This window comes from Vipera berus, assembly GCF_964194415.1.
Source record: "Vipera berus genome assembly, chromosome: 3".
NCBI classification, from domain to species: Eukaryota; Metazoa; Chordata; class Lepidosauria; order Squamata; family Viperidae; genus Vipera; species Vipera berus.
Window position 1 is genome coordinate 108,371,357 of NC_138204.1, and position 23,594 is coordinate 108,394,950.

At 41.5% G+C, this 23,594-nt stretch overlaps 1 protein-coding gene across 1 annotated transcript in view; it reads right to left on the reverse strand.

Moving 5' to 3' along the window:
- LAMC1 (laminin subunit gamma 1) overlaps positions 1-23,594 on the reverse strand; it is a 136,903-nt gene that overhangs the window by 57,652 nt on the left and 55,657 nt on the right. The window contains exons 2-3 of the mRNA XM_081323230.1: positions 11,464-11,768; positions 3,234-3,364 (exon numbers count right to left, since the gene is read on the reverse strand). Coding sequence (XP_081179356.1) covers positions 3,234-3,364; positions 11,464-11,768 — 436 coding nt within the window. The remainder of the gene's footprint in view (positions 1-3,233; positions 3,365-11,463; positions 11,769-23,594) is intronic.

Consider the following 23,594-nt stretch of genomic DNA (forward strand, 5'->3'; position numbering starts at 1 on the left):
TCCACACTTTCCATTCCCTGAGGCACCAATCTTCCCTCCCCCCGCCATGGCAGGCTGCCACTCCCCACACTGTGGGCTGCCTTTGCGGCCCCTGGGAGTCAAAAGCCGGCTGTGACCACTTCACCCCTGGTCAGAAGGCACCGGCCACCCAGGGCACGGGGTGGCGGGGGTTCTGCTCTCCCAAAAGGCCACCAACTCCTGGCTGGCAACCTGCCCAGCGGCCCTGCCCTGTCAGCGCCTGGTTGGGGCTGGAGGTGGAGAGGCCACGCCGGGGATCTGGCCATCACCGCCCAAGCCTCGTGCTGAGCAGAGGACTGAGCCTCATCAGAGGCTTCCTGGCTGAGGCTGCGGAGGGGCACCCAGCAGGGCAGGGCAGCTGCTCATGTGCGGAACCCCTAGATGGCCACCGGGTGGCGGCGAGATGGCCTGGCTTCCCCTCATCACTGCTGCCCATCTGGGCTTTGCAACCCAGCGCCCCCCTCCCCCCACAGCTTGTAAGGCCAGGGTCGCAGCTGGAGCGCAGGCATGGCCAGAGCCACTCAGCCCTCCGGCTGCCTCCTCCCGGCCATGCGGCGGATCCTGCAGCACTGCCTGCCACTTTTAAGAGGAGTGGCCGTGAGGGAGGCTCCTGCCACAGGACTCCAGGCAAACAAAGGTTGGCCCACCGTGCCTGCCTGCCCACTTCTTTCAGAGCTGCACAGAGTCCCCCCTGCACACATGGGTGGCGGTCCCCCATGCGGTGGCAGAGTGATCCATGTGGTGGGTGGGGGGGAAAACCTGCCCCACTTGTTCCATGGCCACTTTTGGCTGAGCCGCATTGCAGCAGCATTGGGCACAATACGCGAGGCGGCAAACAGCTGCGTCACGCCAAAACTGGCCGTTTGCCACCTCCTGCCCAGTGCCACTGCCATGAGGCCGCAAAAGAAGCCAGGCAGAGGTAAGGAACCGGGTCAGGGCTCTGTGAGGGTTGGATTGGGGCGGTGGGAGAACGGCACTCTGCGAGGGTTGGGTCAGACGCATATGGGGCTGCTGTCTCACTTTCCATGCCGTACCAGGTTGGACTGGGCACGGAGCCTCCTCGCCGCTTTTTCCCCCATGGACATCGGGAGGGGAGGGCCCACCCCACCTACCACTTGTCCCAGGGCACCTGCCACCATCCCCGCTCTCCAGCCCATCACTGGCCAGCCAGGCGCAGATGGAGGCCGGAGGAGAGCGAGAGCCGTGGCTGCCTGGCTCCTCTGCCTGATGATGCTTGCAGGATAGAGGAGGAGGGCTGGCTGGGGACCGGCGCAGGGCTGCCCACAGGGGGAATCTGACCAGCCCCAGCCTGGGGGGGAGAGGTCGAGGGAGCCTGAAAGGAGGCATCCCGGTGCACCCAGCTGGCCGGCGATGGGCTGGAGAGCGTGGGATGGCGACAGCTGCCGCAGGACAAGTGGTAGTGGGGTGGGTACTCTTGATGTCCATGGGGGAAGAAGCCGTGAGGAGGCTCCGTACCCAGTCCAGCCCAGTCCCAGCATGGAAAACAAGGCAGCAGCCCCATGTGCGTCCCCATGCACGAGCATGCCCCCGCCCTGCCAGGCAAGTGGAGCCACGGTATCTGCAGCAGAAGAGCGTAAGTAGGCAGCGGAAGGCACGAGGAGCCCCAATCCCAGCACAGCCCCTCCCCACTCTCCTCCGCTCCCCACAGAAGAGCTGAGGGGCTCAGGAGGCTCCCCCCATCCCCCCAGGGAAGAAAACCATCGCAAGACACTCTTCTGTTTTAATTTTTTTTCCTTGTTGCTTTTTGGAGTTTTCATCCTGCTTTCGTGAGATGGCAGCATTTGGGAGGGGGTGTAGCTGCCCCCTTTCCCCCCAAGCCATCAGCTGAGCAAGACGCCCTCCTGTCCACTGCTCCACCCACCAGAGACCCCCTGGATCTCCCCCAACCCTGCCCGGCCCCCACAGGCATCCCTCCCCAGGAGCAACATCGAGCTGGCCATGCCCACCCTGGCCACGCCCACCCAGTCTGCTGTGACCACCATAGCCACACCCACCCAGTGGGCCACACCCACCCGGCACCCGGCGATACATCAATGGGTTTGGGGTTGCAGTTTGGACACTTGATCTCTAAAAGGTTCGCCACCACTGATCTAGTCTCACGTGTCTCTGATTGAATATATTAAGCTCCATTTCTTGCTTACTGACTTCTGAATTATTTACATAACATTTTAGAAGTAAGTACTTTACAAACTTAGTTGCTTTGCTGTGCCCAAGATTCTAATAGTGAACATTATTCAATTTCCATTTTACAGGCAAGGACAATGACATATAATGAGGGCCATAAATTCCGTTGAAAGCCAATATGAAATGTTAAATCATCCAGCATATGATCATAACTATCCCTTTGCCTATGCACCCTGAAACACTGGGGAAGGGCAAGCATGTAACATTTTTGGAAGCATGAACAAGATCAGTCTGTAAAGCAGTTTCAAAGTAAAGAAATACACATCCCTAAGATATGGGAATGCATGATGGACTGGGAAGCTCAACTTTTATTTTACCAATGGATGTGCCTCCCCTTCTCCCATCTGTCTTCCCCTCTCCCATCTGCATTTGAGGGTATGGATATTGGCCAATCTTACAAGACTGCTAAGGAAGGTGTTGCTATGAGTAATGTTATTGGAAAAGTAGTAGATAAGTTTTTAAGAAAGACTTTTGGCTTACAAACAGAGCCAGAAGGTAGAGAAGGAGTTGTAATTAATGGAAAATACCAAAGTGAAATAACAAGAGACTTTTCTTCTATGTGATAATCATATTAGCCACATTAGGACAGATACTGTAATTAAATCAGTGGCTGTACTTTTACCATAGTAAGCATATAACAGTTAAAAGCAAGACATTTATTTTCATAGGGATCCAAACTGAGATGAAATTCAGTATGAATAAAATTCAAAGACACCTTATGGATACAGAAATAGTGCTTGGATCAATTAAATATTAATGTAAAGTTACAGTAACATTTTTATTATATCACATTTATTTTAATGAACATGCATTTTAAAAAGCCTGTCTCAAAGAGAGGCTGAAATCATGCCAAAGCCCTAAAATAGCATTTTTCAACCTCAGCAATCTTAAGATGTATGGATTTTAACTCCCAGAAAACCCCATCCTGCATGAGAGTTTGAGAAATACTGCCCTAAGCAAGCAATTATTTAAGCTATTAGAAAGAGAATCACTTGGGATTCATTACTTACCGGCCACCCACAGCAAAATCAGAAATTGCGTAATAATAGGATTTGAGAACCTTGGGGTCATTAAATACTTCGTCTCCAAAGGTATTCAGGCGATTGAGGCTTACTCGGATATCTGTAGCTGTCACCCACTCCTACAAGAGAAAATGGAAGTTAAACCACATAATCTAAATCAGTTATGACCAAGAAAACCACAGGAAAAGCTTAATACACACAAAAGCCACTGCTTTCCAAACATGAAGAAACCAAGGTCATTCAAATCATTCTTTCTCAAGCTTAGCAACTTTTGAGTTGTGTACATCTTAAAGTTGCTGAGGCTAAGAAACACTGATTTAAAGGAAGTGGGAGGAAGGAAAATAAGAGCCACAAGTATGAGAGTAGTGGTGGTGTAGAAGAGATGGAAAAGGAACTAAAATATGGGCTAGAATGATGTAGAAAAGGACACTTACTAAAGACAAAACAGAGAAAGATCTTTTTGAATACAGTTTAAAAATACTAGACTAATTCCTTTTTAGTAAAAGATACTACCAGAGACCCAACTGTTACATGACATCACATACAGCAAAAAATTACTGGTATTTTTTCCCCAAAGAATCCCAATTTGCCATGAAATACGTTGAAACTGACATAAGCAAATGACATCCAACATTCTTTTTTTAAAACAAGTTTTATTAATTTTTCAATTTTACATCAAAATATGAAAATGTTTAGAAAGCAACGTGATGATTGGGTAATCAATAGTCCAGTAACAAAATCATTTGTACCTATCCCAGGTTAAATCATCTAAAATTCCCTCTCTGTTTCCCATAATTACTATGTCACAATCAAGTTAATATTTATAGTTATAACACAATCAGTTAAGATATTTATCAATATATTTTTACTTATAGTTATCATGTCCTGTTTTTAAGATTTTACCAATTTTCAATTACGGTGTTCCAATTTAGCCTTTAAGATCCATAGTATTTAACTTTCAGGTAACCCAGATTTCCCCTATTTCATTATAGTTATCATATCTAAAATACACATATTGCTTAGTTAGATACCTTCTTATTTTATATCACAAATACAGATATATTCCATTTGTCCATATATCACAGATATATTCCATTTGTCATCCCAGTACCTCATCACTTACTAATAAAGTATCCTTTATTGTCTCAATCTAACTTCCATATTATAAGTCAAAACTATATTCTAATAGCTAATTTTAATTTCCCTTGAAGTCTAAATCCTAAATATTAAATCAAATAATATCTTTTAAAGTCTCCCCTTGACCCATTAAGTAAAATTTTAGGCTCTTCCATTATAGAAAAAAATGGGGGGAAAAACCACATTTTTTTAAAGTCTAACTCTGGCTTTCTTTTTGTGCCAAGCAGGCTTCCATACTAGTGCCTTTAAATCCTCAAATGGATCTCCCTTCATTCCTACACATTATTTGAATCAAGGGAGACCATCCAGTTGTCAATTTTTCAAAGGAATTGGCCCCTTTGTAATCATTAAATTGTTGCTCTGATAGTTCAAGTCTCTGTGTTTGGATCAGTATATTTGTCATCAGTTCAGTCTGGTCTTCTTCTTCCAGTTTCATCTGGCTTGGGTGAGAGGTCATGTCCAGAGTTGAAGTTGTGTGGTTGTCTAAGTTTTCAGTATGTTGTAGTTGTAAGTCTTTAGAACCCTCCATCTTAGTGTTGTTTTCTTCAGTTTGTGTTGTTTTTGGGGTTGCAGGTTCTATAGTTGAGATCAAGGTTTGGCTATCGAGGTTCTCAGTAGATTGTACTTGTTGTTCTTTAAAGTACTCTGTCTTGATATTAATTTCTTCCTCTTCTATTGCTTTTTGGATTGTAGATTTGTCAGTTGGAATCAGGGCTTCATTTTGTAAATTTAGGCTGGCACCTTTGTCTTTCAGTCTGGATTTTGTAATTTCAAGGATTGTTTCAAGTATAAGTTTATAGTTAAGTTGTGGATAGTATTCCTCCATTTATAAGGTGTTTACAGATAGTTCTTTAGTGGAGGCTATTTTTAATAGAAGTCAGTGAATGTCCACCTCCACTATTCCTGGGAGTTGTTTTCTCCACCAGCTGTTTCAAATTCTTATCTTTTTTAGATAATACCAAGGTCAGCTAGGCTGTAGCCAGGTCTCACAGTAAAAGGTAAATTTCCTTGCTGTTCCAGGCTTCACCACAAGATGTCCTTAGTAGCATATAAAATCCTTTTCCAAGCTCCAGTTAAGCTTTTATCCAGTTTAAATTTTTCCTCTTTTTTTCCAGCTTAACAAGTAGATAGGGTAATAGGTCCCCGTAGAAATAGGAACTTTTTGGGACCCCAAATATCCAAAAGGAGCAAGTCCAATTTTTTAGTTGTTTAATTTAGTTATAGTTTTCTTTCTTTTCAAAGCTTTAAATCCCCGAGTAGGCAGATGCCGCTATTCCAAAGGGGGGGGGGAAGAAATTTTCAAAACGCTCCCACAGGAAAGTAGTTGGGGGAATAAGAAAGGTAGGGTCTCACCCAGTTCCTCCACGTTGCTTTCTTCGTGCTTGTTAGTGCTTTTGGCTTCTGGCTGGTACTGCTTGATGTTTGGCCATGTTGATGGCCGATCTTTTCTTCGTCGGTCCAGAGAAACTGCTCTGGATCAAATGGAGGGGTTGATGCTCCTCTGTGATCAGTCGGAGGGCCTCCTCATGGTCGTCACCCATCCAGCGCGACTTTCGACCCTTTTCAGGGTCTTCCAATAGAGGAAAACTGGGTGGCGGGGAGGAGAGCTCTCTGTGCATGTCTGCCAGCGCCACGAACACAAACCGGAAGCCCAACATCCAACATTCTTAGTTCTATAGTCCCTAGGACAGATGCTTTGCTTTTGATGTATTGTAATTTCACATGTTTGAGTGAGTTTACTTACTTTTGGGGTTAAACAGTTATTTAAATCTTTATTTAAGGATCATCTCTTCTGAGCAATGATATAATTAACAAAAAACAGATATCCCTTCCAGTCTTGCATCTTTTTTGTGTTTGTGTGAGATCATAAAAGGAAGCAATAGCCATCTATTGTCTTCCTGCTGTTTTTCAAATCTTTGGTGCATAATTGAGCATCTTCAATAATTAGTGCATCTTCCAAAATAAAGCTAATAATGCATATGAAATGTTTTGTTCAAAACAAAGTCATTATAGCATGAGACCACACATCATTCAAACCTTTGTTGCAATGTATCAGATCTCCAACAATTATTCAGACCATCAATTCCTTAATACAAGTTGCATAAATATTCCATGCATTGTAAATATTAATAATTTTAAATTCATACAGGTATGGCCCATAGATGTCAGAATCCAAACTTCCACTGACATTCAATACTCCAAGCATCCCTAAACTTCGGAATATCTAGTTTAGTGTGTTCTAATTTATTTTTTATTAATAGCTATTTACAATTATTTTGTAAAGAATATGATACCTGTTTCCCTGTATTTCTATTACTGCAAAGGGTTCTGAACAACTTTTTTGTTTACTATATGAAATGTTTCTATATACATGCAGACATACAGAGATGGAGACTCCCCAGCCTAAATTGCTATTTTGAAATATCATGTAACATGAATTAATTCATCAGAAATGCATGCTATGTGTGTGGGAGGAAACATGTCTACACATTTTTGGAAAAATTATTTTCAGTGAAGATTTGTGATATTATCTGGACTTTAAAGGATTAGCAGCAGAAAGATCAGTTGGTCTCTGTACATAACAAATGGAAGCCTCTGCATATTTGGAATATTAGAACATCTTGAAAAGGTTGACTTGCTATCAATTTTGAAAACATGATTGTGACAGTATGTATATACCAATTTTCTATGCCCAATACCCAATTTTGTCCACTTTTCACTTTCTGGGGAAAATCAATCAAGGGACACTGAGCACTGTTTCTATGAAATAAAAGGAAGAAGGAATTATTAACCTGTACAGTGTTAATTTTTATTATTTACAAGCTGGATTTCGGAGGGCATACGACACAAATCCTGAGCTCCAAACATTTACTTAGAAGTAATTGCCCAGCTCAACAAGCAGAATCTTCAAATTTAGATAGCTTATGCTTCAAAACTTTCCTCTAAGTTGCATTTCTGATTAAATTATGGCTTTCTTTTATCCTTAGTCTCAATTAAGAAATTCATATAGTTTGCTTCTGTTGAATGATCTTAACATTATCAATTTTGATTTCAAGTCCACATTCTAATTCTTCAGCCAGATTTGCCCCTAGTGGCCATGCCGACCACCAAGCTTCTAGCTGAGAAATGGGCACTCTTTGGGATAGTCTCTGTGATCAAGTAGAAATCTTAATCAGTTTGTTCATTGTATCATCAAACTCTTAATGTTCAGGGGGCATGAAATGGGCAAGCTAATTGGCTTACAAAGTGGAAGACCTGGCAAAGATATGTCAATGAAAATCCTAATGGCTAGAGCAGTGATGGTGAACCTTTTAGAGACCGAGTGCCCAAACTGCAACCCAAAACCCACTTATTATCGTCGGGTGCCAGGTGGGCATGGCCCATTGGGTGGGTGTGGCCCATTGGGTGGGCGTGGCCCATTGTGTGGGCGTGGCTGTGGTGGTAACAGCAGACTGGGTGGGACTAAAAAGTTCAATCAATCAATTCCAACTCTGCAAGATCTTTTTTTTCCCCGTGAGAAGTTGAAATTGAGTGATTGAACCTTTTTTTTTTTTGCACATAGTGGCGGAGGCCTAAAGCGAAAAGGTTTTATAAAACCCAGCTGAAGGCCTAGGACTGGGGCAATGGCAAGTGTGCCCACAGAGAGGGCTCTGCGTGCCACCTGTGGCATGCGTGCCATAGGTTCACCACCACAAGGCTAGAGGGTTGTGACTTTGTCAATCCTGTGAATCACAATCTTTGTGCACTGCATCTTGCCTATGTTTAAAGACCAGAATCAATACAGAATCATCTACTAAGCAAATGTAATTATTTTTGCAAACCTTTTTGACATGGTTTTACAGCTAACAAAGCTCAACAATTATATTCCCAGTCACAAATGCTTTGCAGTTCCATTTGTTGTATACTGTTACTTTTTGTAAGCGCCCAGATTGTTGACCCAGATTGTTGACCCAGATTGTTGGGGGCAATTAAGCTGACTTTGTAATAATGCCGCTTGGAGGTGTGTGTGAAAGCCCTAATAAGCAGGCATATACATAGAATGAAGGCTACTGCTAAGCCTGTAAGCCACCCTGAGTCTTCGGAGAAGGGCGGGATATAAATGGAATTAAAATAAAATAAAAATAAAGAAATAAATATGCAAAAGCAAACAGTTTAATCTTCCCCAGTGGGTGCCTTCCACACATGGGTTGGAATTATGGTTCTTCTGCAAGGTGCAATGGGGAGGCTAATACAGTGCATCATTTAATGGACATTTAACCAAGCTGAGTGGGCTTAGTTCCAACCTCAGATCCTTATATGGTTGTGTTTTTTTGCTCCATGTTTTTTCTAATTTTTCTCCACTCCATCTCTCTTTATCTTGGGCAAAACAAGTTACGTTTGCTTGAGGCAAGGATTACTACATATACGGAAAGCAAAACAAGCAGCATGGAAGCATGGTACAAAGAACACCAGTCACTGTCTAGAATTACACTGAAGCCATCTCACTACCCGCATTATAATCAAGTTATATCCCTATGAATGTGGGGATAGAGTGGAATTTAGTGCTGTGACACACCTTCCCTGCCCTCTGTCCCAAACCATCTAGAATGCTTCCCAGTTCTCAATCCAAAAATTGCAGGAGAAAATAAAAGAATTTAAAAACATAGATAAGTACTGGGGTTTCCTTTTCCACAAATATACACCTAGAATGTCCAAAACACACTGTAAATACAATGTGTACTATGTTGGTGTGTAATTTTTATTCCCTGCTCGGTCTCGTTGTCTTTGCCATGGTTCATTTGCTACCCATAGTTGTTCAAATGGATGTCCACCTTGAACTTCTGCTGCCTGTCAGAACTAAAAACAACTACTGTCACCATGCTTTTAGTAAAACTGAACAATCACTACATAACAGCATTTATGTTCACAGTATCTCAAACTCTTCCTGTTCATTTCATGTAGAATAGATTTAAAATTATGTTAACAATAACTTGAAAAGGAAGTGAATGGATCCCACAAGAGAAAACAAATATCATTACAATTCAGTGCAAAACTTTTTTCCCTTAAAAGGGAAAGTCTGGATTTCTCATTAGAGGTGTGAATCATTATAAATTTAACTAGTCAAAAGTTGGCACTGATTTTCTCCCACCAAAATGCTAGAATCTGGACTATGGACCAGGGGAGCAATTAAAACACTCTCCTAGTTTTACACCTAGTCTTGTTTTGAATTCAGTATATGCAGAAATATATGCACTCACTGCCCTAGTACAAGTAAAGAATTGTGACCTCTAGTCCAGACTGGTTTGTTCGTAATCCAAAATCTTTTTATTACATGCTAAAAGTTGCTTTACAGAAACTTCTGAAGGCAGCATACTTTATACTTTTCTTGCCTACGTGCATATGCATGCATTCTCCCCAACTGACACAAAATTGCCTCTCCACTCTTCATATAGGTAGTTCTTGACTTATTAATGGAGATGCAATTATGGTCATAAGTTGTGATGGACATTAAATAGCACAGGGCTGTGCCCAATTTTATGGACTTTTTTGCAGTGGTTATTAAATGAGTGCATGTCATACAGCAAATGCTGAAGTCATTAAGCAAATGCTGTGGTCAATTAAGTAAATCCATTACAGGTAGTCCTTGAATTACGAGTGTAATGGAGCCTGCTCATTTCACTGGTAACTCGAAAACTTGTAGAGTGAATGTTGTATGTTGAACGAGATCACTCCCTTGCTAATTAAGACGCACGTGGCTCATTAAGTGAACATGAAGTATCTCAAGGTGGGAAAGGCCATGGATGGCCTAGTGATGGAACAGGTCTCCCTGAACCCCTAAGATACCTCATGCTTCCCCTTCCCTTCCTGCCACACCAGATTCCCCTGGAAAAGATCTGTCTCCTCTCTGCGGTTCCTGCTGCTGCCCGGATCTGAGGCCAGGGGATGCTTGCGCAGCCCTCACATGGCCCAATCCAGGCTCTGGAGGCCTTTTCCAGGCAGCTGCCACCCAGATCTGAAGCTGGGGGACACTTACATAGCTCTCCAGCAGCCCATTTCCAGGTTGCAGCAGCCTGGAAAAGTCTTCCGGTGCCTGGATTGGGCAGGGGGGGGGCTGTGAAACCGTCCCCTGGCCTCAGATCTGGGCAGCAGCAACCTAAAAAAGGCCTCCAGAGCCCAGATCCATCCTCTGGAGGTACACTGAAGCATTCCCCCAGCTTTGGTTCCATCCTCTGTTGAAGAGATCAGAGGCCTAAAGTACCATGAGATCATACGAGATCAGTAGCGTGAGATCTCGCCCCACTGATCTTGTGTGATCTTGCATTACTTTAGGCCTCTATTCTCTGTGAATGCACCAAAGGCCTGGAGCAGCCAAGAAAGTGAAGGATCTCAATCTTCGCAGGGTGGAGATGGGGCGGGGGTGGGGAGGGAAGGAATAACCAAAGTGAACGCTCGTAACTGGGGGATTACCTGTATTTGCTCTGGAGCATTTTTGTTGGAAAGGGGAAGTAAATGTCAGTAAATCACAATCATATGACTGTGAGGTGCTTCAAATGGCCATAAATATGGACTGGTTGTTGAGTGTTCAAAATATGGTCACGTGACTGTGAAAAGAGGGAGGGGCACTGCAACTTCAAATCTGGGTCATAAATAACTTTTTGGAGAGGTCTGTTTTAAGTTGAGGACTGACTGAATAGGAACCTGCACATAGAGAAGTTAATGCTTCCTCCCCCATCTTGATTTCCTCCCTATGTATATTATCTTTAGCAACCAAGTCAAGTGTCAAGTAAGTTTTGGAAAGGATTTATAGGGAGGGATAGCAAGGAAGTATGATCCTTCTCTTGCATTCTTTATTTGTGAAATAGCCATGACAGTAGGCAAAAATGGAGAGAAAGTGAGTTTGCTGGTGCCACTAAAGATCTTTTGATGTTATACCCTGGTTGACCACCTATGAACTAAGCATGCCAATAGTCTATATAGGACCCACTCTGAAAAGAATGAAAGGTGTCAGTTTCCCTAGGAAAAAAGAGATTGACGAGATTTTGGAACTTAAGAAATGAAACACGTCAGACTTAGTCTTTTATCCAATTCCAAGTTTTCTTACCTGCAAGACAGGACTGTTATCAAAGTTATAAGCACTGGGCCTTCCCTCCAGGGTTGAGAAGGCCACATTGCCACCAGTGAGTGGTGAGATGTCACTGAACTCATCTGTACAAACGGCCTGCTGTTCATCTTCCCAACTCTTGACAAAACCTCGATTGGGTTTGTGATATGTTTTCTCACAGGAGCCACTGTAATATTGGTAGGGCACCCATGGACCATCTTCCTGAGTGCGCTTGTAAATGGCAAAACTCTCTGGACGGCTGGTATGGAACTTTAGGCGTACATAGGTAATATCAAAGGCTTTTCCTACAAAGAAGAAAACAAAAAAGATATTGGCAATGCAGTCAAAGCTGTTAAGTTATTTTTGCTTGATGGTAACATACTGATGTAAATTTTACTATCATTAATTTGCTCTTTTTTGATGCCATTATCTTGGAAGCCTTACAGACAAAGAAGCAATTTGAACATTCTGAAAATAAAGCAAGCAGGCAAGCACAAATGTTGTAGTACCTAGATAAGAATGGGTATTTTTTGCACTGCATTTTTTGTTTTTACTTTTGGTGTGGCATAGTATGCATGCAGCCCAGGAGAATCTGAGCTGGAAATCCTTGTTCAAGCTTCATTTCAGGATTAAGCTGTATGTTGCCCTAACAATGTGACTAATCTATCAGTTTTATGTCTGTATATCCTGTGGGCTTGATATTTATTTATTTAAAATAGGCACTGTAAAAAAATGCCAAGATAATATTTGTCAAGCACTTTATTTAAATGATACTTTTTTCCAGTTCACTACAAGGGGAAAAAAGGTTCCCACAAACTCAACTCCTGTACAAGTGAATTCAATGCTGCTGACAATGGAAGAATAAGATTTATTCTCCTGTAATGTATATTCTCCATAGAAGATAATATACTGTCCTTCCACTTTCATTTTCCCCACAGTCCACAGATGATATGAAAAATGCTGAAGCTAAGCCAGAGAACTGGTGCAAACAGCCTCCTGGTGTTACAATTGGCATCTCAGTCACTTCATCATTTCATGTCAAGGTATCAAGGAAATATTTTAACAAGCTAAAACCTAACCATGCTAGGAAGGAAAAAGCACATAGGAAGCTCCTTTGACATTATATCTTCGTGGATAATCAAATAAATAATAGCATGGGGTTTACAAGCCTTATTAAGACATAAAATATGAGTATGCACCCCACTCCTTTCCCATAGTGATGTAAAAAATTTCCATTGCCACCCCTCCGGATTCTTTTAGTTGCTGGTGTATCTCCAAATATAGCTAATAAATGTCACATAAACTATTATGAGATATTCTCTTTCTGGGAATCTGTGTCACTCCAAAACTTTTCTTTTTTCAAACCATTTGTTCAATGTTCTTCTTCTGATAAACTTTTCTGTATGTTCTGTAACAAATCCCGGAACTATGAAGATTATCCAAGAAATAACCTGGCATTCTTCAGCTGTTTGAGATTTACAGCTCCTGTAATCACTGATCATTAGCAAAATCGACTAGTACAAATGAGAATGGCACTCCCAAGTATCTGCATTCCCTTCTTCTAATCTATGTTTTTGGGAAATTCTTGCAAGCCTCCAAAATTACAACTATTACACCACAGAGTTTAAAATTTGTCTAAAGTTTCCACCAAATGTTTTCTAATTTAAAAAAAATGCTCTTACTTGACCAAACGCAGACAATTCTTACCTAATCTAAAAAATCAGAATAAAAGCTCTTTTTAATTCTAGGACAAATGCTGCCTTAATGTACAATCATCACCCACATGAACTGAGAATGTTTGTAGAAGGGTGGTTCTCAACTTTTTTATATCTTATGTGGCACCGGTCATTCTGTCAAATACCATGGGGTCCCCATCACAAACAAAACAAAATGTTTATCTTTCCCAGAAAGTCTATCTGTATGTTTGCAAATATTGTAGAATTCCAGAACATTGTATTTAATGTTTTAGTAAAAAGCTTCAATGATTTAACATGGGTCCCATTTAAGATTGGTTACAGAAACTTTCCTCAGCTGGGTCCCCTTCAAGATGTTAATGCTAAATATAGAATTCTCCAGTTAACATGACCACTGCTGGGAATTTTGGAAATCAAAAGTCCATACCTCAGGAGAACGTTATGATTTGGAAAAACTCATGTTAGGATATAGTCCACATTCTTATTTGGCTGTTTGCAGATATTCTGTTCACAAACCATTTAATGCACAGCATATCCAGCCTTGACTGGTCCACATTCAGACTGAGATTTGTATTTTGCTAAGAATGGACCAAATACAGATCAAAATTTGAGCACTTATTCAATATATGTATATCCCTGATGGAGATGTTTCACAAGATGAATGACTCATAATTGGTGAAGTAACAGAAAAGTTTTTTTATAAAAGGTAAAAGTTTCCCCTGTCTAGTCATACGGGATGGTATTCATCTCATTTCCTAGTCAAGTGAGCCAGCATGGTCCAAAGATACTTCCATGGTCATGTGGCTGGCATGACTATATGCTGAGGTGCACAGAACACTGTGTTACCTTCCCACTGAAGTGATGCTTATTTATCTACTTGCATTTGCACGCTTTCAAACAGCTAGGTGGGCAGAAGCTGGGCCAAGTCATGGCAGCTCACCCTGTGATACAGTGCTTAGGTCTCTAACTGCTGACTTTCCAGTCAACAAGCCCAACATCTTGAGGCTTGGCTATGCTGTGCCTCAGGAGTAGCACATAAGAGAAGGTAGGAAGGGAAGAAGAAATTGGGAAAATTGGTGGGTGAGCCATTGTATAGCCCAGGAGTAGGCAACCTCGGCTCTTTTATGACTCATGGACTTCAACTCCCAGAATTCCTAAGCCAGCTGGCTCAGGAATTCTGGGAGTTGAAGTCCATGAGTCGTAAAAGAGCTGAGGTTGCCTACCCCTGGTATAGCCAATGTAGGAGCATGCAGAGGTGAAAGGGAGAACTGAATGAAGCACATCAGCCTAGCCAGCTTGCTCTGTCAGATCTTCCTATTTTGTTTTGCTTTATTTGCCTCAACCTGCAACTATCTAAACATTGAGTTTCCGCTCCACTGAACCATCGTCACCCCTAAACAGTTCAAAAGAAACTGAACCATTCTGTGTTTATTTTGAGCCCAAACCAAAACCCATTTCCTATTTCAGCCCCCCTAGTAACTCTCTGTGTTAATGGAAAATATTGTAAGAAGGAAGCTGAGGAGATTTTGTGTGGATATTCCAAGAGACTCTTCAGCAACAAGACCAAAAGAAGATAACAGTACTACATATTCAAGAGCCAAGCTGAAATTGCAACACATTGGAGTGAATTCTCATTCCAGCGAGAATGTTCTCAGCTATAAGAAATATACAGCGCAGAAGGAAGGGACAAAATTTGGGTATAGCAACAAGGAGAAGGAATCTAGCATTCATTTAAGCAGACAAAAACAATGCAATTAATTCTACAAAAGTCCACTAATGTAGCATGAAGATTTTTATAGCTTTAGGATCTATGCACAAAATCACCCCTCGCTCTAAAAGGAATAAGTCAGTCAAGGGAAAAAAAACCACACAAAGGCAGACACACCCTTTTCTGAACTGTAAATAAAACAAACATTCCTAAGCTTTGGGGTTCAAGAACACAGGCACTTCTGTTAAAGAAACACTTTCAGAAATTTTCACCAATGCCTTGACAGCCTTCTATTACATAGTAGCAAGAAAGGACAGTGCTTATTGTTTCCAAGCTTTGGCATGATAGAAGCTCGGCTGTCTGTCTGGATGGACAACAGGGAAACATTTTACTCAATCAAGACAAAAGAAGTCTGAGCTATTCACAGCATAGTCGGCCATCCACTACAGCATGGGCTGAATCCTAGGGACATGAAGATAAATGAACTTGTAAAGCAGTTAAGAACTAGAGGGGAAGTGCCACTGTGGAATCAGAAATATTTAATAAGAATTATAACAGTGGAAAAGGCTTATAAAAATGCTTCAGAAAAACCACTGTCAATCTCAATCTTTCTTGGCTATGAGAAAATTTCCCAGAACAAGGTATACAGCTGTACACCAGCTGTTACTATTTCACATCAGACAGGGCAGTATGCATGCATGCATGTCCACATACACACACTCATATCCAACAAATGACTTCTGCAACCAGGGAGGGAGGGGGGGAGAGGGAGAGAGAGAGAGAGAGAGAGAGACAGAGACAGAGACAGAGACAGAGAGAGAGACAGAGATTACCCTTTGCCTTAACCACTAACCATAGTAGCATTATTTTTCTATATATGCAGTTCAAACCTAACAGAATTCATAGCTGCTTCTAGCACAGCAGACATCCCAAATTACATGGATTTTGTAGGTTTTCAGTCAGAATTACCAATCATGCCTCATTTTAATGCACAAATGATCAAACTAGGATCAACCAATAAATCCAACTCCCTAACCAAACTGAAATCCTAATTAATTAAATAATTAAAGAATCTATGAGAGATAGCTATTTTAAGCCAATTTTAATACATCTAATACAATGGAACCATCACTTCCTTGACATAGGTATTTGCACTTGGCATAAAGTGAATTATTTGTGCATTGTAATATTATAACACACACTCCATCTTTTCATATTTACACAGTGATGTTGCCACAAGTACATAACGATTAACATATAACACTTTTGGGCACCTGAGTTCCCTGATATTAACAAGAATTTTTTTTCCTAAATAAGGTTTTAGCAAAACACCAAGGATTTTTTTAAAAAAGAACTACCATAACAAGTGTTCATATGGAAAACCTTAATTCACATGGAGATGTGCTTTGCACGCAGTGTGACACAGGACTTCCTAGCATGATGAGAGATCCATGCAAAGAATGCCATCCATCCAGATGCTGGTCTGAGTTCCCTGCCAGCATTGCCCAGCTCCTTAACATACAGATTTGCAATAGGGAAAGAGGGGAAATGCTGCAGTTTTTTCACCTAAGTTTATTTACAGGTATTTTGGGTTCATGTGAGGACCTTGTAGCAGGGTATAATAATTAATGCAAACTTCACTAACTCGTTTGCAATGTTCTGAACTTCCTGACATTTTACCAGTAATACGCAGAAGAAAGCCAATTTTACACATATCTTCCTTTCCCTGCCTTTACGGTGGCAGCAAAATAAACTGTCACTTCAAATACCATGACACAATAACCAGGGTATGCGTACAAATTATATTCATACTCTAGGGTTTTTTCCTAACACAAAGGTACACATATTTGAGCCCATAGACAATTGTATGAAAAATTTGAGTGGTTTTACTAGCAAAAGAGCAGCATAACTGGACTAGCAGTTCTTGGCTACATGCAGTACTAGCTGCATTGTGATGATGATAGGTAAAACTGTTGTAATTTAAATCCTTTTGATATCAGTGGAAAGTACAGGGAACCCTCATTTAAGGACCACAATTGAGCCTGGAATTTTCAACTACAGTATAACAAGTGTAGGTCCAATATGAGGACTTTGTACAGAAATATATATGTTTCCTAGCTATAGGAAACAAGGTCTGAAAAAGCAAAAATTCTTAAGCTTTGATCTGAAAAATAAATAAAAATTATAAGACATTTTGAAAAGGAGTGATGTCAATTGAACTGAACAGAAATCACTAAAATTAATTAAGAATCTAAGAATTCATACAAGATTTTCCTGTCTTTTTCCAACGGCTGCAGCTAAAAACCTGTCCCCAAATATTGGCTGGCCTCTAGAAGAACAGAACATCAGAATCTAAAAACAAACAAACAAATAAGCAAACTATGAAACTCACAGGAAGTTGCAAGAGTAGAGAAAAGAAATCGGATTAATAATAAGAACCTCTTTATGACTTCTCCTTCCTTGATCAGGATAAAGTTGATGCCCCTTAAGCAAAGAAAAGTAAGAGAAATATGAATTTTGATATCAGGAACAAGGAGAGAATTCAGTCTTTGTTTTATACAAAGCAATAAAAGTATAGATGAGAAAGATAAAATAGAGAGCTTCTCTGCAACCCCTTTGTGTCTATTCACTTCAGTGAATGCTATTTTTATCCAATCCCTCTTCAAATGTTACCATTTCCATGAAGCCCTGAAAAAAAGATTTTGGACCCATTTCTTATTGGTATGACTAACTAAAAAACTATTAAAAAATAACTAACTAAAAAATTAAAAAAGAAAAAATATTATTCCTGCCTTTAACCCTTCCTTCACTTTCTCTGATATTTCTCTATCATGATTTTTACATTGTAAGCCCCTTGAAATACTAACACCTTATTTTTGAAATATGCTAATTATGATTGTTACCAAAATAATCTGAATATCAACCATACTTATTTCATTCTGCAAAATTGTTGACCATAACATGAAATTTAAATGGCCTGCTAAGCATAGAAGTTTTCCACAGATAAAAGCAAAGCACAGAAAGATTTGCAAAGTACTGTATCTTAAAAATTACCCTGACGTATTATTGTTTTGTATGTCAACCATGGAAGCTGGCTAACATGAAAGCTCCCAACTGTGCTGTGTTGCTGAAGGACTGCAGGGAAGGACATTCAAAAACTGGTTTTCTTTTCCTACATGCACAACAGGACCTTGGGAAAAAGTGGACAAAATTAAAGATGCTAAAACGCTTTGAAGTCTGTTCTTCAGCCATCACTGATGAGAAGAGCCTGCTTTTCACTCCCACCCAAATCTCACACAATTCAAATAAGGAAGGAAAACAGAAGAGGAGCAGGCAAATACAAGGGAGGCAAAATGTAAGCTTTTTGTCCAAGATAGCTGGTAAGTGGGTTATATAGAAAATACACCTTACTTTTATAGATCTTATTCTGAAAAGAATGTGAATTTATTAAATATTTCTATTCCTTTCGCACAGAATAGACATTATCCTGGATATAATTGTATATATATCTACAAATTGACTTAGCTATTATTAATTGGTTAGCACTCCAGGTTGGAATTCTACAAGTTTCATTGCTCAGTACTGTAACCAGGAGCATAAAACTGGGGAAAGTTTTTATCCAAATAACTGATCCTTCCCATTGAATAATTCCTATTCAATGTTCTAAAATTAATTACTTCCATGCTTAAGTGCCAAAGCAAACTACTTCATTTCAGCCACAAGGTCATTGCCAAAATATGAGGTTAACTAAACTTAACTAAATTAATAGAACCAGTGAGAGAACAGATTCACCCAGAGGTCTCTAACAGACCTTCTGGGAAGATTTTTAAAGCAAGGCAGGTAACCAGAGTCAACTTCAGTATAGGCTGCAGGTCTGTACTATAGAAAAAAGTCTGATAGGATGAGTTGGTGGGGATTTTCATGACAGCACAGATTTGCAGAATAAGAGAAGCAGAAATCCCAATAATGTACAAAATGAAAAATTAGTGCCAACCCCCCAATAAAAAGTATTGATTTCACCCAAGATGCTGTAAAATAATTTAAGGTTCTCTTGCTTGAGCAGGGGGTTGGACTAGAAGACCTCCAAGGTCCCTTCCAGCTCTATTCTATTCTGTTCTAATGTCTAAAGTATGATCAATCTATTACAAATAGCAAAGGTTTATACATTAGTATTATTATGGTTTGGGACCAGATTACCTTTGGGACTATCTACTGTTCTGCCCAGTTCGATAGGAGGAGCCATCAGCTAAGAAATGTTGCTGATGGAGACCAAGAAAAGGATCTTTTCTGACTTAAGTGCCTAGATATTTCACTGCCTCTGAGATTACCTTAGTCTGCTGGCCTTTCACAAGGTCCTGAAAACTTGACACAACTTGCCAATTTTTCAAGACCTGGGATCCTAGGTATGTGATAAAGATCGTTTTGGATTGCTTTATAATGTTCAGCTGCTGTATGTTTTTATTTCTATGTTACTGTATGTATTTTATCTATTTTATTGTAAACTGCATAGTCACATATATGAGGCAGGATTATATATATGTATCAAATATAATTAATAAATAAACATCTCAGAATTTAACACAGAAATGGTGAATCTGAAAGAAGGCAAGATTCACATAAAGGTTTTTTTTAAAAAAATATATAAAACCATTTCTCCTTCAATGATTTTGCCTAGAAACACTGCTTCTGCCTGGAAAGCCTAGGTTGACATTTGTCATCTATGCTTCACAGTGCATACTTGACAGTTAGTTATGCAGAGGGAGAGCGCCCTTGAAGAATATAACTTCAAGGCCATGCTAATTTCCTGCCTCTTTATGTGTGAGTACAGAACATTGCTGGCAGCAAGGGCCTGACTGAGATGTCCCACTATACATAAAACTGTTGTTGTTAGTTGCGAAGTCGTGTCCAACCCATCGCGACCCCATGGACAATGTTCCTCCAGGCCTTCCTGTCCTCTACCATCTTCTGGAGTCCATTTAGGCTCATGCCTACTGCTTTAGTGACTCCATCCAGCCACCTCTGTCGTCCCCTTCTTCTCTTGCCCTCAACCTTTCCCAGCATTAGGCTTTTCTCCAATGAGTCCTTCCTTCTCATTAGGTGGCCAAAGTATTTGAGTTACATACAATTAATAAGTGCTAAAACAATCAGCACCTACCCTTTTTCACTTTATACAAATTTTCTACAAAGAAAGAAATTGGTTTCATAGAGTCAGCAAAACTGGAAGCATGGGAATTAGGTCTGGAGAGATGTTGACCTCTTATACTAATTGGCAAATTGATGACTGTTGGGCTTTCAGACAAAGACAATGTACTATATGAAAAATATTTTATTTGTTATAGGGTCAGATTCTTTCCAAGAAAGACCTTGGTAACTATTCATCAACCTATTCATTAGGTAGCAAAATAGATGGAGAAACCAGGATGAATTAGCGATAAGGTTCATTCTAGGCATGTGCAAAACTCCGTTTTATGAAATAATCTAGAGAATGCCAGAATATGATGGTTTCAGTTGTCACAGAGAGCATTCCAGATGAAAAACACCTATTTAGGCATTAGATTATCCCTGGAATATATTGAAGCAGAACATTTTCTTTAGAAATCATAGAACAATCCCCTGAAATGCACAGCCTGGAAGAGGAGTAAAATGTTTCATTGGGGGAGCAAAATATTTTGGGAGTCCTCGGGAATATTCTATTCCTGAAACTAGTGAACTTTGTACAATCTTGACATCCTCTAATAAAGTCAATTAAATTTATGTATTAGAGAATGGGATAGAACCTCGATTTAAGGCACCTTGGAAGACTACAGTAGAGGCATATTCAAAGATACACTGTCTCTTGTGGCAAGAAAGGAGGGATCTTCATGTGAAAGGCCATGCACAACTAAAGTCTGGAAGTGGTCAGCACCCCAAGATTACAGAGGGAAGGAGGCAGAACAGGCATTGTGGGTTAACTGTGATGTCGTATAGGCTTATCAATCATCCCAATGAATGGAAACTAAGTAGATAACTGAGATGCTTGAATAGAAGGGGATGAAAAAAGAATATGAAGCTGATGATCAAAGCACATTAGGCTCAGTATTATGCATCATATGCAATCTCAGGAACATAAGGAATTATCCAGACCATGAAAAGCCTGATGACAAGAGGCTCATTATCCAAACCATAGAAAAGATTTATGGCTCATATGAGGATGTAGAATGGAAGGAAACCAGAGAAAGACATTCTCCAAAGGCAGAATGGTTGCTAGGGAGCTCGTTTTGGTCCAATAATCACAATACTGAGCATGGAGGGGTACTAGGGAGAACAATCTATTATGTGTTCTTGTCTGTAAAACTGACTGTCAAGTTTGAGGAGATTCAGATAAAAGTATATAGTCCAAATCCAGCAGCAGTCTTACTGGTAGAATCAAAGATGGGGGCAATTGCTATGGTGATGCATCAGCAGCTGCAGAATTGGGGGGGGAGAGGGGGGGTTCTGAGAAACATCTTTTTGTCTTTTCCTTCTGATTGGGACTGATTGTAACACATTTTTTAGAAGATTTGGGTTGTGTAAGAGATTTCCTTGGTGCCAGGAGATTAGAACCTGAAATGTGGTTGAAACAAGGCTGCTATCAACTTTTATGACATAACAAAAACTTTGGGTGAAGATAAAGGTAGGAACTTCAGGGGAGGATAAATTTCAGAATCTGCAGCTCTAAAAACGTACTCCATAGTGACCTGTAAACGAGAAGAGCTATTGCATCAAACATGTTTGACAAATGCCTGCCAATGCTTAAGACAGTCTACTATGTGAGTTTCCCCAAACCACAAGACAAAGGTTTTGTCCATTTGAGGAAAGAAATTTGGCATTTACAGAATGGGAGCATCAAAGTGTGCATGAATTAGACAAGGATAACCTGTCTCCAACTTCCCTCATGCCCCACACAGGCAGTATGTCAAGTAATGAAATATTATGTACACGAGTACATTAAAACTACCGTATATACTTGAGTATAAGCCGAATTTTTCAGCCCACTTTTTGGGCTGAAAAAATCCACTTCGGCTTATACTCCAGTGAACAAAAAAAAAAAAGAACTTACCGAGGACTTGCGCGCGGCCGAGGCTTCGGTGCTTCCGGGATCGCGCGCACCTCTCCCAAGCCGCCGCCGTCCAGAGACCTGCCGAAGTTTGGGGAGGTTTGGGGAGGTGCGCGCGCACCTCCCCAAACCTCCCCAAACGTCGGCAGGTCTCCGGACCTCCGCGCCCTGCCTGCCGGCGGAGGGTGGATCCGCGCTCCGCAAGCCTCTGCCGGCGGCAGGGTGCGGATCCAGCCGGCGGCAGAGGCTTGCGGAGCGCGGATCCACCCTCCGCCGGCATGCAGGCAAATCCTGCTAAAGGGCTTTTCCCCCCCACTGGATCCGCGCTCCGCAAGCCTCTGCCGCCGGCGGAGGGTGGATCCGCGCTCCGCAAGCCTCTGCCAGCGGCAGGGCGCGGATCCAGCCGGCGGCAGAGGCTTGCGGAGCGCGGATCCACCCTCCGCCGGCATGCAGGCAAATCCTGCTAAAGGGCTTTTCCCCCCCACTGGATCCGCGCTCCGCAAGCCTCTGCCGCCGGCTGGATCCGCGCCCTGCCGCCGGCAGAGGCTTGCGGAGCGCGGATCCACCCTCCGCCGGCGGCAGAGGCTTGCGGAGCGCGGATCCACCCTCCGCCGGCGGCAGAGGCTTGCAGAGCGCGGATCCAGTGGGGGGGAAAAGCCCTTTAGCAGGATTTGCCTGCATGCCGGCGGAGGGTGGATCCGCGCTCCGCAAGCCTCTGCCGCCGGCTGGATCCGCGCCCTGCCGCCGGCAGAGGCTTGCGGAGCGCGGATCCACCCTCCGCCGGCGGCAGAGGCTTGCGGAGCGCGGATCCAGTGGGGGGGAAAAGCCCTTTAGCAGGATTTGCCTGCATGCCGGCGGAGGGTGGATCCGCGCTCCGCAAGCCTCTGCATAACTACATAAAGAATGTAAAATTACATAGATCATTAAATTTGGTTTCAATAGACATTTGACTTTAATACAACGCCATTCCCATAACTGGACTATAACTTTGAATCTTTACTACTGAAAAATAAAGTGGGAAATATAACTGTGCACTGAAAAATAAAGTGGGAAATATAATATTGGTAATATGTTAAGGAATTAAATCAGAAACATGTCTGAAATCAAAAGTTGTAGGATCCTAAAAATAATCTTCACTTTATTTGATTTCAAATCACTTCCCCTATCTATAAATCTAAACTTCAGTCTTATTAACACAAAACTGATTTGCTTCCCTTCTTTGTGGCAAGCCTACTATGGAAATGCTTGATCTCTCAAACAGTACTTCATCATGGATTACACCCTCACTGAAATCTGCTACTCACTTTTTATCATTCACAATTCAAACAAATGGAGATTGCTTTCCATTGCACTCCAGAATGCTTTTGATAAGGAGAATATCTGTAGCTCAGGGCTGAAATGAGAGGTCCTTGGTTGTTTTCTTACAGACTTTTCATTACCCAAACTAGGTAACATCATCGGTGCTAGTCCTAGTTTGGGTAACAAAACCTTTGCAAGAAAACAACCAAGTTCAGAAAGCACCAAGGATCCCTGTTTTGATTTTTTTTTTTCAGACATGCTGGGGAAAGTTGAAATCCCACTTCATTTCAGTCCCTTTAACCACTGGCTAATGTTCTTGGGGAAGTAAACCTGGATCTGACTGGGTGCACTTGAA